General features: G+C 37.9%; 1 protein-coding gene across 14 annotated transcripts in view; it reads right to left on the bottom strand.

The window, feature by feature from the left end:
* The window catches only part of LOC309495374 (NLR family CARD domain-containing protein 3-like), a gene marked incomplete at its 3' end in the record, with an annotated part of 48,224 nt that overhangs the window by 6,903 nt on the left and 21,080 nt on the right, over positions 1-20,241 (bottom strand). For 8 of the 14 annotated variants that reach the window (XM_082165062.1, XM_082165071.1, XM_082165070.1 and 5 more), the window contains 5 exons: positions 10,236-10,421; positions 4,455-6,290; positions 4,145-4,318; positions 2,028-2,201; positions 27-73 (listed from right to left, as the gene is read on the bottom strand). In XM_082165062.1, the coding sequence (XP_082021188.1) occupies positions 27-73; positions 2,028-2,201; positions 4,145-4,318; positions 4,455-6,290; positions 10,236-10,421 (2,417 nt within the window). Of the gene's footprint in view, positions 1-26; positions 74-2,027; positions 2,202-4,144; positions 4,319-4,450; positions 6,291-10,235; positions 10,422-10,843; positions 10,969-12,962; positions 13,043-14,037; positions 14,112-15,351; positions 15,569-20,241 lie in introns of those variants that run through there. The other 6 variants (XM_082165063.1, XM_082165066.1, XM_082165075.1 and 3 more) reach the window with 6 other exon arrangements.

Below are 20,241 nucleotides of genomic sequence, written 5' to 3'. Positions count from 1 at the left end.
AAAAGTTTGTCAGAGGAAGAACCTACATTTGCTTAGTCCTGGTTTGATACAGAAGGGCCCTTTGTGATCCAAACTAAAACACAAACATACAGACAAAATGAACCGTTAGTACATTGAAAACTTAAATATAGTGTTGTCAAATTTATGTGTATAGCGCTTTTCCTGTCATTCTAAAGAAGCTTCACATGTGTGTATCAATGTCTTAGTAAGAAAACAGAAAGCAGTATCTGCCGATACCAGTATATTTTGTTGCACAACAGCGCACGCACAGCACAAGCTGACTGACCGGTTTATGAGAATGGCAAATTGAGAGATCCGCGATCAAATCATTAGAAGTGATTATCGGCCGATAGTAATCGGTAGCCGATCAAACATTGCAAACATTAAGGTTTAATAAGGTTTATTTCCACAATGCAGCCACAATATAACTTATGTAAAGTATAACTTATGTATCGGTTTTGTTTAATTTTTCCTTTTTTTTTTTATATCTGATATTCTGATTCTTAAATGCATGTAAGTGAATTTATGTGGTCGTTCAAACACCTAATGATCATGTTAGTTGATCTATAATGCTTGACGGGCGCTACCATGTTAGTTTGCACTGCAATGCTGAATATCGGGTTGCATGAAAGCACTTAAGTTAAGAAAACTATAGTTATAAGGTTAAGGGTACTCTTAGTGAAACATGGGTTGCAAGAAAAAAACCTAGAGGTCCACTTAAGAAACCTTAAGGCTGTCATGAAGTGTTTTTCCTTAATTAATTGAGTTCACTTAAGTTCTGTTATGCGTTGCAACAAAGTCCATTTAGCCCTCAAAATAAGTCCCAAATTAAGTCATCTGCTGAACTCAAATGTGATGGATGATTTCATGTTAATTGAGGAGGAGGATGTGCCAATGTGAATTTTTAGTGATCGAAATAAGCCTGTTGAAAGTATGACATGAAACAGGGTGTATTGTCAAACATAAAAATTTAATAAACACCAATGTTTTCTTCTTTTGTTTTATCACAGTGGATTATTTATCTCATGCCAGGCTTTAGTGTTGTGCGCAAGAGTGACTGATTATAGCGGCAGGTTTGGGTGTTTTTCCCCCATCTTTGAAAGTAATAGTTTTTTTTATTTTTTATCCTTGGTCCAGTTTGGTTTAGATTTCTTGTTTCCAGTACTGTGTAGGGCTGGATAGCGCATAGGACCTGTCTAGGACACTGAACGTGTCAGTCAGTGAGTCTAATCACCAAACAGGCAAAGTGGCATTGAAGGGTGAGTATAATACAATAACAACGAGTTGGACATATATATTGAAATTTAATGGAAAACTATGTGAGTGGTGTGGCAGGATTTTGAGCACCCTCCAGTGTCATAGCTGGATTTTTGAAAACAATGTGCTTGAATTTTAACTCAAATATTGTAGTTGTACAGTTGTGTAGTTTAGAAAATGTTCAACTTGGTTCAAATCAGTGGTCCGTTATGTTCTGTTTATTATTGTGGGAGATTTCGTAAATATAGCAACCGCTTCTCCATTGCAGTCTTATGCCAGAAACTAGCTCAACATGCTTATTTTAAACACTTAGGTAAGGGTGATGCTTAAGACGTTTGTTGCAACGGTCTTAAAGAATTCCCTTGCCTCAAGGTTCTTTCCCCCTCAGTGATACCCTTACTTAAGAGGTTTCTTGCAACTGGGCTCAGAGCTGTTGGGTTTACAAAACGTAAATGCATCCACTTCTCACAAAATACATGCAATTAAGAGGCTGGTGAACTTGGTCTATCTTGATGTGAATAAAATCATGTTTGAAAATTAGTATTATTGCTGCTTCCACAGACATCAGTATGTTTTATAAATTTGAAAATTGAAAACACTAGACAGTTGTGATACATAAGGGCATCCATTCTTTCCTTATGCATCCATTCTAGCTCAGCGCCAGCCAAAGCGAGAAAGCAGATTTGAATTTAGCATTTGATCACATGATGTACTTGAAAGTTCTAGTCACATCTGTGTAATTGTACACGTCAATGGATAATTGTCCTTACTTGAGCATCTGCAGTGAGCAGTTGTTATCCATCAGTTTGTCAGAGAGCATCTTGACTCCTGACTCTCCTGGGTGATTGTAGCTCAGATCCAGCTCTCTCAGGTGTGAGGGGTTTGAACTCAGAGCTGAAGACACATAACCACAGCCTTCCTCTGTCACCATACAGCCAGACAACCTACAGAGAGAGAGAGGATCTGAAATCTATTCTTGTTTTTTTTTTTTTTTGGTCATTTTTGGTCCTTGACAGCAACTTGGTCCTTGTGCAAATCCTCTCCTTTTGTGTTGCACAGAAGAAAGTAAACTCATATGCTTGAAACAACATGAGGATGATTAAATTACACAATTTTCATGTTTAAGCAAAATCAATGCTTTTATGTTATAGTAACTTGTAAATGTAACCAGTGTAACTGCTGTATTTCTCATATGTGTCCACATTTGTTTTAATGTGGAAAACAGAAAATATGATCCGATTTATTGAATATCTCATGAGTAATTCCACTGGACTATACCTGGAGTCTCTCATTTCTCTCTTTAAATCATCACTCACCTTTTCTTCACTACTTCTCCCTATTATCATTTACAGTGGGACTGTTTGTAACTAAGAGAAACACAGTAGACCAGATATCTTGTTTAGTTTTTTTTTAATCTGTCAAAATGATGGAAACTTTTGGAATGTTTTCATAATTCAGCAAATGGCAGAATTTTCACACATACGTGAACATTAAATGAATCAAAAAAATTGTTAGGTTGTTAGAACACTGTTAGCTCTAAAGGGACTTTTTCATATTAGTAAGGGAGACAGTGGCACATTTGTTTTCCTATCAATGGTAGATCTAAATCGATATGGCTGTGTTTACCTGTGGCCTCGTGTCTGCGGACGAATCAAAGCTATGCCACTAGGGAAAAGGTGAGGTGAGCTGCTCCTCTTATCGAAAGCTATTTAATGTAATCTGGTAATTGAAATAATACATAGCATCCAGAGTATATGGCCTCTTATCAGAGATTACACATGGCTAAGTATTATCACTACACACTAGGGCTGCACGATTTGGGGAAAATGTCACTTTGCGATTATTGAGGTCAATATTGCGATTGCGATATAATAAACAAATGGTTTCATGAGTCAGCTTGCTTGGTTCTCAAGGAAAATGCACACACAGATTAGTGAAAATGCTGAAATGTGTATTTCTCGACTCAAACTAGCAACAACAACTAAATGATTGATAACACCTATAATGATCAATAAGCCATTAATGTCTGGATAAAAATGACCCCTCCCAGCCCTGGGTGTTTCTCCCTCATATCTGCTTCGAGGTCTTGATTGTGGCATTTATTTGAGGTTTAGAATCCATTATTCCTGTAATTCTTTTGTCTTATATGAATTTAATAAAGAGCTCTATCTCGTATTCTGTCCAAACATACCGCGTCATCTACGTCAGCTGACCTGTAAATGTGCAAAAACTGTTTCCATTGCAGTTATGCGAAATATTTATTTTTTTGAATTGCCTGAAAAACCATCTCATGTGAGCGTAAAAACTTTTTTGCGATAAATGGGAGTTTTTGCGAAATTGACGTGTTTCCATTGGCCGTATTTTCAATTCGCAATCTCAATTTGTGCAATTTGAAGGGTAATGGAAACGCGGCTAGAGACGCGGATCTCACACGCGCCTCATTCTCTCACGAGTCACAACTCTTTACATTCATCATAAGACTGCTCTTATGTTATGAAGATACTAGACAAAAAGACATTTTGGCATAATTGTGTGTGTTATTGTTTGATCAAGCGAGAAAGAGAACTGTGTTCTGGCGTGCTGTCTTGTGCGTATGCACAATACTAGTGCAAGTCTTTCTGTGTGTCACAGTCAGGACTGTGCAGGCAACAGGCAAAACAGGCTTTTTTGTCTTGTCGCGCATGAATGGTTTAAAAGCATTTGCACGAATAAGAGCGGGATCATGTAACACTAGCCAAAGGATGACAAAAATGAACAGATGCTGCGTTAATTGCGTTAACAGCCCTAATTTGTTTTTTTCAAATAAAATATAATCTAATATAATCGCGTAGGCTTGACATCACGATTGCGATTGCAATATGATTAATCGTGCAACACTACTACTCACCTGAGTATCTCCAGCTGACAGTGTGGGTTCTTCAGTCCATCAGAGAGTAGCTTCACTCCTGAATCCTGCAGGTCATTGTTACTCAGATCCAGCTCTCTCAGGACAGAGTTTGAGGATTTGAGAACTGATGACACAATTTCACAGCACTGAGCAGTGAGGTTACAGCCGGCAAGACTGAAAGAGAGTAAAACAATTTTACTGTGAGTGCAAAATCTGTAATAGTGAAAATACACATCATTCAAGTAATGTAAAAAGATAATAAGTACATAATGTAAAAAAAGTCATAATTTAATAAGTACAAATAACTCACAGGGCTTTCCTGCAGTTGATCACAGCTGGTATCAGTCTTCTTCTACCCTCATCTGATGTGTTGTATTTCTTGAGGTCCAGCTCATCCAGCACCTCCTCTGACATCTGAAGCATGTAGGCGATTGTTGAGCAGTGAGCAGGAGAGAGTTTCTTCTCTGAGTGTTTGTCTGATTTCACAAACTCCTGAATCTCTCTGGACAGAGTCTGATCTTTCACTTCCAACAGACAGAGAAACAGATTGATGGATCTTTCAGCGGAGAGTCCATGTCCATCTTTGATTTTCTCTTTAATGTACTGTGTGGTTCTCCTGATGCTCTCTGAGCTGTTCTCTGTGTGTGTCAGTAGATCCTGTAAGAGTCTCTGATTGGACTCCAGTGAGACGCCCAACAGGAACCGCAGGAACAGATCCAGCTGTCCATTCTCACTCTCAAGAGCTTTATCTACTGCTCCTCTAAGCAAATTATGCATTGAATCAAAAACCTTAAGGGTCTCCACGGTGCTAATTAAATAGCAGTAAAACACATGGAAAGCAGCTAGAAACTCCTGAACGCTCAGATGGATGAAGCTGTAGACTTTCCTATTATGAATTACAAATTCCTCCTTAAAGATCTCAGTGCAAATCCCAGAATACACTGAGGCGTCAGTGACGTCTATGCCGCTCTCAATCAGGTCCTCCACATAGAACATCACATTGCCCTTCATCAGCTGTTTGAAAGCCACTTCAGCAAGTTTCACAATCACTTCTCTGTTGGACTGCAGGAGTTTCTCTGGATCTCTCTCTTCATACTTCTGATTCCTCATGTTGATCTGAATCAGCAGGAAGTGAATGTACATTTCAGTCAGAGTTTGAGGAATTTCTGCACTCAGATCTTCTTCCAGGAGCTTCTGAATCACAGTGGATGAGATCCAGCAGAAGACGGGTATGTGGCACATGATGTTGAGGCTTCTTGCTCTTCTGATGTGTGAGATGATTCTGCTGGCTTGATGCTCGTCACTGATTCTCTTCCTGAAATATTCCTCCTTCTGAGGCTCATTGAATCCCTGAATCTCTGTCAGACGGTGGATGTATTTAGAGGGGATCTGATTGGCTGCTGCTGGTCTGGAGGTGATCCAGATGAGAGCAGAGGGAAGCAGAACTCCTTTCATGAGGTTTGACATCAACACACCCACTGATGAAGTCTCAGTCACATCAGAAACTTTCTGAGTGTCTGAAAACAACAGTGTGATTCTGCTTTCATCCAGACCATCAAAGACGAACACAACTTTACACTCCTCATAAATCTTTGAGTCCAGATCTTGAAGTTCAGGATGAAAGTCCAGCAGAAGTCTGTGAAGACTGTACTGATGATCTCGGATCAAGTTCAGCTCTCGAAATGGAAGCACGAACATGAAATCTACATCCTGATTGGCTTTTCCCTCGGCCCAGTCCAGAATGAACTTCTGCACTGAAACGCTTTTTCCGATTCCAGCGATGCCTTTAGTAAGAACAGTCTTGATTTGGTCTTTCTCCTCGCGTCCTTGTTCAGGAGAGGCTTTAAAGATGTCATTGCAGTGGATTGGAGTGTTTTGTGAGTGTTGTGTTCTGGCTATTTTCTCCATCTGTAAAACCTCGTGTTCTTCATTCACTCCTTCTCTCTCTCCCTCTATGATGTAGAGCTGTGTGTAGATCCTGTTCAGGAGGGTTTCATTCTCTTGGAGTTTGTTTCCCTCAAATAATCTCTCGTACTTGATCTTTATGCTGGATTTGTGCTGGTCTTTGATTGTCTGTATTACATCATACATTGGTTGAGGAGAATCCTTCTGATGGTCTCCAGTATGGGCATCTGTTTCCACATTGCTGAAACAAGAAGAAAAATAAGTGTATACAGAATAGGAGGATCCACCACTAACTACAGAGATGCTTAAATGTAATGAAATTTACTCTAGATGTGTTTTTTTAGCTTGTTGAATTGACAAATAAAGACAACAAGTAAAAGTAAAACCAAAACCAGAGAGGAACATACAGGAAACACAATATGTAATGTTTTGTACTCACTTATGTTTACATTTACATTTAGTCATTTAGCAGATGCTTTTGTCCAAAGTACCATTATAATAAGAAAACAGTAAGTGTACCGTTACAGTAAGAATATTAGTCAGTATCAAATAGTTATACTTTCTACCTCTGCCTAGATTAATGATACTCTGTAGGAATATATAAACCTGCACATTTAAAGAGTTATATTACATTGATGGTTGAGTATTTCATGTTCAGAAGTCTCCATCTCTGGTAATGACTCAAATATTTGTTGTTAATTCTCACAATGCATGATGCCATATATCCGTTTCACTAAGTTTATAATTGGGGCTCTTCCAGTGATTTGATATTTATACAGAATGAAAGTTTAAGTTAGAAAATGTAATCCCTCTGTGTATATTTTGTAATGAATGTTTACACATGAACTAATATATTAGCCAGGGCTCGAGACTAACGGCGTCCTATTGTCCTGGGGACGATAGAAAATGTGTTTAGGACGAACAGAAATATTCTCCAGGACGCCTACAGGACGAAAGACATTTTTGTATGTGTGTTCATTTATTACTAGCCTATTAGGGTAACTTACTTAGAAAATGCCAAAATTAACTGACCAAGCGCTGACTACAACTGAGCACGTCTTCTCATGCTGTTACTATAGTTACTGTCACTGGCCGGCTACTCACCCGGAGACTTGTTTCGCGGTAGATCTATCACATGGCTTAATGACATCGCAAATATGTTGCGCTGGTTAACCCCCTGAGGTCTACGGTATCGCCGGCGATACCAGCTCGCTTTTTTTTTATTAGTGTAAAAGAAACTCATAAATACTCTGTTGACTTTGATTTTCCATAGGAGTTTCATACATCAATCGATTCTGTTAAATGTGTATTATTTTTGTGTATACTCACAATAAAAACAAAGTGTTGTGCTTTTTGCCAAATAAAGAAAAATAAACACGAAGCGAGTTCTGCCTTCTCTCTGCCAGTGAAGTCCATTCTGAAACGCGTCCGAAAATTAACAATAACTCAGCGAATACTCAGTCAAACAGACATACAGACAGACAGGCATGAAGCTTGAATTCTCTTCTTTTAAATGAAGTCATTTATATAAAAAAACAATTATTCTCATCTTGTGAAATCTGTATTAAAAGAGAGCGATTCCAGTCGAGCTCATCTCAGCTCATTACGTTATAATCGGCCACGCCCACGGAGAGCGCGCGCTATTCAAACGCAAATGGCTGGGGCAATCCTGTGAACGCCCCCATCAGCTCGAGAAAACACACACGTTTATTTAGATCATTGTTTACACCGTCTTGCAGCGCTGTGAGGAATAATACTAATCGAAAATGTCCCTCAGAAGTGCGGGTATATCGAGGAGCGAGCTGAGGAATACAAGTAAGTTTTTTCCTTATCACGTGAATTTCTTCACGTGGGTTTCTGTTTATGAATGAATAAACGGCATGAATGCGCGCTGTTTACCACAGCTGGCAAAGACAGTTTAAATTTAAATCGCGTGTGTGAATGAATGATGATGTTTTAGCAAACTGTATTGCTATACTGAGATAAGTAAACATCGACTGAATGTTGAAATAAAATGTAGGCTATTTGTATAAGCAACGTATTAAACTGCAAATTAACAATATGCCCTAATATTTCATGAAAACAACGTTACAGTCAGACGAAATATGAAAGACAACATTTTGTTTAGTAGATTTGGGTACAGTTTTTACTGTAGAATATACTGCCACATCAAATAAGCTTTTGTTTAGCCATTTCTATATATAAAATACGATTTTTGTCAAAAATAAAGTCATCAACTAAGATGTTAGCTGTTCCAATGTTGGTTATATTCAAACTAATGAATACATAGATAAAATGTAGGGCCTATAATAATTTTTTTTTACAAAGAAAGAGTACACTTGAAATATTGTTGAAATTGTAATTATTGTTGTAATTGTAAACATTTTAATAAAATAGCAAAACATATTTACAAGATAGATGTAAGCAAAATCTTAAATGGTCAATATAAGTCTTCTTCTAAATATATCTTTTGTCCTTTCATTGTGGCTCAGTCAGTGTCACACCTGAGTGAATGGCTCATCATTATGCAGAGTGGGTGTATTCTAAGGTGTAAACCACTCCTCGTTCACGCCCCCTCGCATATTGGCTTTCCAAGCAAAACCTGTTTTACATCAATTTAAATCAATGTATGGTTTTATGTGAACGATAAAGCAAGACTATTTTCACATAATTTTGAAGAAAAAACTATAGGCGACGACATCCATAAGTCAAAAGTCTTATTGCCACATATTTAGTATGTGTTTTGTGGTCTTATTTCAAAAATTTTAATTTTTAGTTTTTTCGATAACCACGCATAAACATTATTCTCTCAAAAATGAAAACATGTACATACATGTGGCTCACATATTATTGTAGTCCTGTTTGTGCTATATAGAGTGAATTTACACCTTTGCCATTAATATGTTTATAAGCAACTGAAAAAAGCACAAATGTCAGGGCATGTCAGAACACCCCCAGGGCCCAAAAAAACGCTCAGACTCCAGAGGGTTAAACAACGGTGAGGACGAGGTCAAACAGATTGAGCACCAAGACGGCCATGCATCTCCTCCATCGAACCCGAGTAGGCCTACAATCCCCGAGTTTGATATGTACAATTTAAATTGATTATTTTATTTGTATTAGTCATTGGATTGAAACAGTCTGCTAACTGCTTGCTACTAACCTACGGGCGCTACCCCGGCTATGTGTGTGTGTATATTAGCTAAAGCATACATTTAGATTTCAATATATTTGTGGTCTTTTTTCTTAGTCAGTCTAATTTAGGGTGACCAGACTTTCACGTTTTCTGAGGACAGTCCCTGTTATTGATGCAGTGTTCATTTCATTAACGAATAATTTTCCTTATTATTCGTTATCACATTTTTTCACAGACGAAAACGAGACGATAACTAAATAAAAACTAGTTTTGAATGACAAAAACTATGACGAAAATCTATTGACATCAACTTATAAAAACTAGACAAAAATGTTAGTGACGATTTGGGAAGCGATCCAGTCAGAACTGATGTCCTGCGTTTGTGATAGATGCGCACATTTGTACTGTAACGTGCTGATCTACCCAGCGGCAAACGGGTTGACATGCGCTGCATGTCTCATAAAACGTAAAAAAATTTAAACGTCTGGGAGAATGAGTAGAGCAGACATATAGATCTGAATAAGAGTGACGTCGCAAAAAAAGAGCTCTATTCGGTACGGTTTTCTGTGCGCACACACCCGACCCGAAGCGTGCAGCCATGCACAGACTATACAGCGCGCGAGTACTGAATTGAGCTCTCTTTCGTGTCTGAATGGACAAATACACACAACATTATGTCGAAATGTCTGTTTTGGAGAGTATTCACGTAATCTATGTTGGTTATGTCTTAAATAGTTTTGAGTGTATCGGATGTGCATCAGTGCAATTGGATCCGCATGTCATTGGACATGATCCGATGTCTTAAAGTGACAGTGGCAGGGCTCCAGACTAACTTTTTTCACCTTTTTTTTTTTATTATGTGACTAACAACTATAGATGATAATAACAAAGTACAGAAACAACATGTTTATTTTGGGACGGTTGACGTTCACTTTAGGACGGTTCAAATTGTTTTTCAGGACGGTTCCAGGACGGAGGTGAAAAAAGTTAGTCTGGAGTCCTGATATTAGCAGTTAAATAACTAACTTGATCTAGCGTGTTTATACTCACATAGGATCAGTAGTCACTGGTTTACCACTGAGGTTAAAAGGATTATCCATGGAGCTGTAACTCTTCATAGACACACAGCTGGGTTCAGGAGATCTCCGGGACTGAGAACATCCCTCCTCTGTTTTCTCACTGAGACTCATTTTAGAAGCAGCATCAGTCTTTTTTCTCTCCAGAAAGCTATTAGTCCTGCCAATACATAGTTTATAAATGAGGAAAATTCACATCCATACAAAGACACAAGGAAGACTTTCTTTAAAGCTGCTTTGAGACAGTGTGTATTGTGAAAAGCGCTATACAAATAAATTTGAATTGAATTGAATTGAAGAGCACACTGAAAGGCCACTAGACATCATACATCTATATACATATGCTGTATCATACATCACAAACAGCTGTTCTATTAGTTTACTTTTAAAGATATTTTTGAACTTTTAAACAATTACAAACTAAAACAATATTTTAATTTGAATGTAATATAGAAAACATGTTCTGAATGCGAGATTGAAGGAGTTCTTCAGTCTTTAGGGCAGAGATGTGAGTTTCTCTAAGAAACATAATAACTAGAACAACTGGTTTACTGTACAAGATCATTTCTTTAAACACTAAACCTCATTTCAGCTAAACCTCATTATACTCGCATAGGATCAGTGGTCACTGGTTTATCACTGAGGTCAAGAGGATAATCCATGGATCTGTCACTCTTCATAGACACTGCCATGCAGGCTATAATTGCGAAACATTATTGGATAATTCTTATAATTTACATTTCTCTGGGCCAATCGGAATCGTATCACTTTTTCTCTTGGCCAATCGGAATCTTAGCACTTGCGTCATAATCTTGAAGCACACACACCATGATGACACACACAGCGTCAACAACAGCTGAGCTCGCCATTTGCCTGGTTTACCGTGCGAGTCTAATGGAAACTCACGCATGAATTTTCCTGCACTGAACTTGTTTTAGCGCCCGCCAAAGTGAATTTTTGTCCCGCTAAAGTCTTATTTGATCGGTGAGTAATGTAGATGAACGGCTGCGTTTGTGACAGGGCGCATGTTTTAACTAAAAGAACGACCAGAGAGAGAGAGAGAGAGCCGGTCGCGTGCGCGCGCACTCTCTGAGTAAACGACTTAACCGTCTCCAAACTAGGCGCTGTGTTGCTCTCTCTCCCTCGCACATATTAATCAAAATAAATCGACACGGTGGTAAAAGGTCGGAAGACCAAAGTTTCGTGTGGAGCATTCGGAGATTTTTTTTCCCCTGAATTATACTGCTGGGTGTGAATTGTGCTAAATAAGTTTCCTGATCTTCTCTGAAAAGCGTTCCGGACAGATCAGCTGACATAAAACAACACTTTAATTAAACGAAATAAAACTATACAGTGATGAAATGTTTTCTATGTTGACAACTTGACACAAATCTTGGATGTCCATGTCCTAACTGCTGGGATAATCACACAACGCGCACGACACGTCCAATTCGCGAACTAATAATGACTCCTTTGAACCGATTCATTTTAATGAATCGTTAAAACAACTGATCTTTCCAACAGTGAACTCAGGAGACGTCTGAATCGGTGTATAACTAATCAGTAACACTTTACAATAAGGTTCTATTTATTACATACATTATATAAAAAGTGGAGTTTGCTAACTCAAGCTTAAACTTTAAAATAAATAAAACCACTTTTTTTTAAAAGCATTTAAAAAAAATTTCCACACAGTGCTATCAAGAATCGATAAGAGAATCGTTAAAGAATTGGATTGATAATTTTACGTCTTTGGATTACCCTGTTCAATAAATACTGCATTTGGATCCTCAACCTTCGTGTCTCAGAGCAGTATGTGGCAACTGTAAATGCTAAACTTTATTTAATGTTGAGTTCCTGTAGCTCAAAAAGTTAGGGATGACACTAGCAAGTCCAAGGTAATTAGATGACGATGACCTGATAAAATGTATAGCTTAAATGCAACGTTAATGGATTGCAGTTTTCTCCATTTATGCTCCTGTGTAATGACCCTGAATTCACTATGAATGATGAAACAAGTTTATATTATTGGTGATACAGTACAGTATTCAAATTTTTCTTTGATTTTCATAACTATAAAGATAAATACTGTAAAAAGATAATAACAAATACATGTTTGTAGATAAACTAAAGTTTTTAACCTCAAAACATAAACCATAAATATAGATATCTATATTTAAATAGCCATAAAAACTGCCTATGCAGTAGTGCCAAAAATAAACAAAACAAATGTAATGCACTCAAATTTATGTATAGTATCATAATCAGTTTCCATTGAAACAAACGTCTCAAAATAAAGTGGGAGTGGCTTGTGAGACGTGACATGAAAACAATATAAAATAATACTAACATTTACAAATAGTGTGGAAAACATTTCATTTGTGTTCCGTGAAAAATAGCATTCAACGAATCTGTCACCGCATCTGCTGGAAAGCAGGTAAAATTATTTGTGTGCACGCGCATGTCCCCAGTTTATAAACCCTTTATTGTGGGATTTTTTTCAGTCTCTTTTTTCAGACGGCATATATCCAGCTTTATTTTCCACTGCGTCATAACAACAACAACAACATCCTTCACGTTTGCCAAGACAGGGTCATTCTAAAAACACTCTCAAAAACAACTGCAAAAACATAAATAACAATAACCAAGAATTTATCATCTAAACGAAACATTTCTAGCTGTTGTATATAAATGTACTTACGAGGAAGAACTCTCCCACTGTTACAGCCAACTTCCTTGTCAAACTACCTGTGTGTGTTGCTTGTTTCGTCTGACCTGTTCTTCCGGTTATTGAGAATATGACTAGAGATAAACATCCCTAACATCACCAAACTACTAATATAGTTGTATTTCTGATAACTCTTGGTTATCCTGTTATTTATTAGAATAAGAGAAATCTAAATGTACGAATAAATGTACAGCTTTTATCCCACATCTCTTATGTTTATTTGATGCATTCATTGATGTTTAGTGTGAACATCTTCCTCTAGTGTCGCACGTCATCATCACATTCTCAGGTGAGTTGCTGCTGATTCTACTGTACATGAACATATTTCTCACATTCAGTGAAACGTGAAGTAACTGAACACGCACTAAAAATGAAAACTCAATTTAACGAGATGGTCCTCACTGCAGAACACGAGATCCAGGGGGCGAGGTTTGATCCAGATCCAACTCCTCCCAGTTTATATACTTTGCTTCACCAGATGAACCAGCATATTTGTAAAGGTTGCAGCCCACAATTTTAAGAGTAAGTTTCAACGTATGAGTGTGTTATGTGCATGATGTAGTGCAGTGCAGTGTGAAAGGATGAGAGTGATTTATCATTTAATTATTTGACTGTCCTGTGGCTGAGTTGACTGTATACACATCCATCCATTTTGAATGTGCATCAATCAAGACAAAGAACATTTTCCCATGAATGGTCCTGCATAATCAACATGCAATCTTTGCCATGGTTTGCAATGGATACAATGGGGCTACAGCCGGAACATTCCTATGTTCTTGGCACATACAACAGGTTTTAACCAACCTTTCGACATGCTGATCTTCCTTGGGCAACCACACATAACTTCGGGCCAAAGCTTTACGATCTACCAACAATGGTAATGATTACTTGGGGCCCCCCAGAGCACACAACCATCCTGTACACTTAATTCATCTTTTATTGATGTGAATGGGTCAAACTCTACTCCCATTAATTCATGCAGGGATCCTTGTTGTGACATTTCTCTCACCCTGGATAAAACCGGATCTATTTGTGTCCACCCTCTCACCTGTTCTGCTGTAATAAAGGTTGTGTCTGCATTCTCCAGCATTAGGACTCGTTCCTCCTGTTCAGTGCCAGATTCTGTTGACAATGGTAAACGACTCAGAGCAACTTAATTTCAAAGATCCTTGCCAGGCTTGTAGATGATGTTGTATTTATATGCTCTTAGTGACACAGACTCCTTTCCTTGTCCATATAAATCTTTGCTGGTGGACCTTTCAATTCACCCAATTCCTCTTTAAACACTTCTGCATGTTGGCTAAGAACTTCGAGCAAGGTTGAATTTCCCACTCCTTGAATCTTATGTATGGCCTTTCATTTCACACCCAACTCCTTAATCCACCCTCTGCCCAATAAATTGGGTCCTTTTCCGGGTACTACTACTGGTAACTCCTTCACTGTTCCTGTGTATCTGACTTCCACCGGAGCAGAACCTAACACTGTTAAAGCTTGGCCAGTATAGGTTTTTAACTTTTTTTTTTTTTTAAATGTATGATTTCCCCATAATTTGGAAAACATTTACCCATTCATTACAGTCACACCACAGCCTGTATCCACTTCAAAAGATACGTTTGACTCATTAACAGCCAATGTGATAGTCAGTGGAGCCACCTTTGGAATCTCTCGGTTTCTTTCAAACTGTGAACTGTAAAAAATACCCTCTTCATAATACGACCTCTGTCCTCCTCTGGCCACAACTCTCTTGCGTCTTTCTCCCCTTTGAAAGTTTGTTTCTTTTTGAACTTTTTGATCTGCATACTTTAATCATGTGTCCTTGTTTCCCACATTTGTGACATTTCTCAGAAGCAAATCTGCACTCATTGGTCAAATGTTGCACACTTCCACATCTGCAACCTGCTCTACTTTTACTATCTTCTTGCTTTACTGATGTTTTATGCTAAATCTGCTTCTGCCAACAGTCTACATTGAATACGGTCATTTATGCCACATTCCAGTCTATCTCGAAGCATCTCTGTCAATTTTTCTCAATAATTACAATCATGAGCCAATTTCCTCAGATACTCCCACATACTTAAGTACAGTTTCCACCTGATTCTCATGAATTGAAATTAAACTGCTGTACAATTTCACTGGGTTTTGGGTTGAAATGCTCTTTTAGCAATTCCATTAATGTCTTTGTTCCTGGTTTAATTGGCCTCAATACATTTAGACTGAATGTTTGACTTCCTACAGTGCTCAACAATATAGCTTTTTGCTTGTCTGCATCTGTAATATCATTTGCCTTTAAGAAATGTTGCAAAATTTAACAATATTCTTCCCAAGAATGAGATGGACTTTCAAATGGTGTGACGGTTCCTACCATGTTGCCCATCTTCTTTTCCAAAGTTCCAACTTGTACGGATTCAGCTTCCTCACCTTTCAAAAACTTCATTCCTCTTCAAAAATGTAGTTTGCTTGCTTTCATCCTCTTCGCCAAAATGTAATAACTTGAAAGAGACAGATTTGTTTAAAATGTTTCTTTTTACTCAGGTGATTCAGCAGCAAGCAGGACACTTGATAACATCACAGGTGGATTACATATGCACACATAACAGGTTCTTCTTTGCTACTTTTTAAGCCAAGTCGAATGGCATTAGATTGCCCCCTACAGGTCGATCTACAAAAGCTCCCTCTACAACACCCTCTAATATTGGTGTGTTATTCTGTAAGAAATTAGTCAGTGTGCTTATGATCTGCTCCCAATGTGCTTTCCCTAATGTTTCACGTTCAAAGATTCCTTACTGTTTTCAGTGTATGATTTACCTTGTGTTTTAATAAAAATAAAAAATGAATCTATTTCATTGTGCTGATAGAGATGCTTTTATTGTATTATACTACTATACTTTATGCTGCTATACTTTAGTCACATTCAGTTTTATAATAATATGCATAATCAGTGGTGGAAAAACCACATATTTTCTACTTCAAATAGAAAGAGAACTTGATTTAATATTACTCAACTAAAGGAGAAGTACCTACTTATTAACCCTCTGGAGTCTGAGCGTTTTTTTGGGCCCTGGGGGTGTTCTGACATGCTCTGACATTTGTGCTTTTTTCAGTTGCTTATAAACATATTAATGGCAAAGGTGTAAATTCACTCTATATAGCACAAACAGGACTACAATAATATGTGAGCCACATGTATGTACATGTTTTCATTTTTGAGAGAATAATGTTTATGCGTGGTTATCGAAAAAACTAAAAATTAAAGTTTTTGAAATAAGGCCACAAAACACATACTAAATATGTGGCAATAACACTTTTGACTAATGGATGTCGTCGCCTATAGTTTTTTCTTCAAAATTATGTGAAAATAGTCTTGCTTTATCGTTCACATAAAACCATACATTGATTTAAATTGATGTAAAACAGGTTTTGCTTGGAAAGCCAATATGCGAGGGGGGCGTGAACGAGGAGTGGTTTACACCCTAGAATACACCCACTCTGCATAATTAGCCATTCACTCAGGTGTGACACTGACTGAGCCACAATGCAAGGACAAAAGATATATTTAGAAGAAGACTTATATTGACCATTTAAGATTTTGCTTACATCTATCTTGTAAATATGTTTTGCTATTTTATTAAAACGGTTACAATTACAACAATAATTACAATTTCAACAATATTTCAAGTGTACTCTTTCTTTGTAAAAAAAATGATTATAGGCCTACATTTTATCTATGTATTCATTAGTTTGAATATAACCAACATTGGAACAGCTAACATCTTAGTTGATGACTTTATTTTTGACAAAAATAGTATTTTATATATAGAAATTGTTAAACAAAAGCTTATTTGATGTGGCAGTATATTCTACAGTAAAAACTGTACCCAAATCTAGTCAACAAAATGTTGTCTTTCATATTTCGCCAGACTGTAACTTTGTTTTCATGAAATATTAGGGCATATTGTTAATTTGCAGTTTAATACGTTGCTTATACAAATAGCCTACATTTTATTTCAACATTCAGTCGATGTTTACTTATCTCAGTATAGCAATGCAGTTTGCTAAAACATCATCATTCATTCACACACGCGATTTAAATTTAAACTGTCTTTGTCAGCTGTGGTAAACAGCGCGCATCTCTGCCGTTTATTCATTCATAAACAGAAACCCACGTGAAGAAATTCACGTGAGAAGGAAAAAACTTACTAGTATGCCTCAGCTCGCTCCTCGATATACCCGCACTTCTGAGGGACATTTTCCATTAGTATTATTCCTCACAGCGCTGCAAGACGGTGTAAACAAGTAATGATCTAAATAAACTTGTGTGTTTTCTCGAGCTGAGGGGGGCGTTCACAGGATTGCCTCAGCCATTTGCGTTTGAATAGCGCGCGCTCTCCGTGGGCGGAGTCACATTACATCTGAATCAGCTGTAATGAGGTCGACTGGAATCGCTCTCTTTTAATACAGATTTCACAAGATGAGAATATTTGTTTTTTATATAAATTACTTCATTTAAAAGAAGAGAATTCAAGCTTCATGCCTGTGTGTCTGTATGCCTGTTTGACTGAGTATTCGCTGAGTTATTGTTCATTTTCGGACGCGTTTCAGAATGGACTTCACTGGCAGAGAGAAGGCAGAACTCGCTTCGTGTTTATTTTTCTTTATTTGGCAAAAAGCACAACACTTTGTTTTTATTGTGAGTATACACAAAAATAATACACATTTAACAGAATCGATTGATGTATGAAACTCCTATGGAAAATCAAAGTCAACAGAGTATTTATGAGTTTCTTTTACACGAATAAAAAAAAAGCGAGCTGGTATCGCCGGCGATACCGTAGATCTCAGGGGGTTAATCTACTAATGTATTTGAAGTCAAAGTGCATGTGGACTACTGAGAGGGGTAAAGGATCAGCCAATCAAAGAATACACTTATTTTTATTAAATATGTATTCTTACATGTAACATGGAACTACAGGCTTTTCAGGGAAGTTTTTGTTTGTTGTTTTGGAGTAAAAGCAAACGTTTCTCCAAATGAAAATATTCGAATAAAGTACTTGGTTATTGCCCACCACTGTACGTCATTATAGGAGCACATTCAAATAATGTACAAACTACAGTGTTTGTAACTAACAGCGACAGCTGTGCAATATTTCACACAGTATAGATTCATAAAAATATCTCGTTGTTTATAAACATTGATATGAATATTAGACAGTTTTTATTTCGCTGTTTCTGTTCCTGCGTAATTTAAGCCGTTTAAAGAAAGTTTACCATACGCTCCTGTTGTGCTCACAAACCACGCCAAGGTTAACATGGGACATTCGTTTCAATTGATAATTAAACTGGTCAATGCATTTAAGTAAAAAATGTAAGTATTTTCTTTGCAACAATGGTGTTTCATAGGCTGATATGTGTTTGTAGTGTACTGTCACTTAACAAACGAGACCATATATTGGTTTAGCCAGTAGCTAAAGTAAACAAAGATTGCATTGTCCTTTACTTTTTTAACAATCTGCTTGTGCTGCATCTGAGCACCCAAGACTGTCTGACTGTAATCTTCGGATCAGCCCACTGCCTTGGCTCTCTCGGTTCTGCGGCATTCAGGGAGTCTTGGAAATAGGCTGGTCTGTGTCTTGTGGATACCTTCGGTGCTGGCAATGGAAGCTCCATTCGCTCGCTCTCCGCGTCAAGTGAGGTCTCAGCTGGACGAATCGACTGCACGATGGACTCACGAAGAGCGCGGAGCTCCTGCAGATATCGCTCCTCTCTCTGCTCTTAAGCGTTGAGAAATCTGCGCATCAGGGAAACCATACCCTCGTCAGCTGTAGCGTCAGGAGTGATTGACTTGGTTGGTTGTGGACTGGACTTTGGTGAGATTCTGGGAAGACTCGTGGCTCCCTCCTCATCCTCAGTATTCTCACCAGAATTCCAGGTCTCCTCCTCCTCTGACGCTGCCTTCTCTGTGGATCGTAAACCCACCCTGGGTTTTCAACCTCTCGGCGCTGTCTTGCGAGTCGTCATCCCACCGCTGCCACCAATTGTGATGAAGACGAGCCCACCAGCTCGCCTTCGGGGAGAAATGTGAGTCCGTGTATGGATGTAAAAGGATGGCGCACTCGCAGAAGCACTTCGTGCAAGGTGGAATTTATTTACAGTGCCAATAAGAAGACCGTCCACAGTGATGTATATGTACAGGTGCACACAAAAAAGGAAAGAAAACCCCTAAAAAGTACAACAACAAAAAAATAAAGACGAAAACTCTTCAACAAAAAAAAACGTATCTACAGTACACCAGTATACAAAGGTTTTGTTCGCTTGAGGCACCACAGTTGCACTCTCACTTTCCGACTTGGTTAACAAGTCCTAACTTCAGGTTTGGCCTTGGCTTAACCCTCTGAGGTCTGAGCTGTTTTCTGGCCCTGTAGGTGTTCTGACATGCTCTGACATTTGTCCTTATTTCTGTTACTTGTGACATTGTCATGGCTAAAGTCTTATTACACTCTATTCAGCACAAACTCTGCTACAATAATATATCAGCAGCATGTATGTAAAAGTTTGTAGTTTTGAGATAATGACATTTATGCGTGGTTTGTGAAAATACCAAAAAAAATTGTCACTGAAATAAGGCCATGAAACCCATACTGATTATTTCTTCACAAGACTTTTGAAAATTGTATCACATAGCCTAGAATATTTGCTCCAAAACAATGTGAAAATCACCCTGACTGCTCATTCAGATAAGACAATATATTGATTTAAAATTTCTAAGACGTGTTTTGTGTGAGAAAGCCATATGCGAAGAGGCGTGATCATCTCATGAATATGTAAGCTTTTACACCTGAGAAAGACAAAGACACTCCCCTAACTGCCCTATTAGGAGCTATCAGGCCCTGTCATTCAGAGCAACCTTGCACAAAGAATGAGGAGATTTAAAAAAGAATGGCTTTTAGATTGTTTGGATTTATTTACAACACAACATAATCCAAAAATACACAACAAATGACAAAAGAGCACATTGAAAACAATGATCCAAAGACAGAGACCTTTGTGCCATTCCTAAAAACATTGTACATACCTTTCATTTCCAAGGTGTTTGATTTTCACTTTACCATGTTCATATACAGAGACTCATGTGAATGTTGAAGTCAGCAGGACTCAGTTGCATCTGGTCCCTGAAAGAAAAGAAAAAAAGTGAACATACTGGTATCAAGAGAAACTAGGCCTGCACGATTTTGGGAATACATTTTAGATTTTTCTG

Source organism: Leuciscus leuciscus (genome assembly GCF_965113295.1).
Source record: "Leuciscus leuciscus genome assembly, chromosome: 3".
NCBI lineage: Eukaryota > Metazoa > Chordata > Actinopteri > Cypriniformes > Leuciscidae > Leuciscus > Leuciscus leuciscus.
This window is presented reverse-complemented; position numbering and strand designations above follow the sequence as displayed.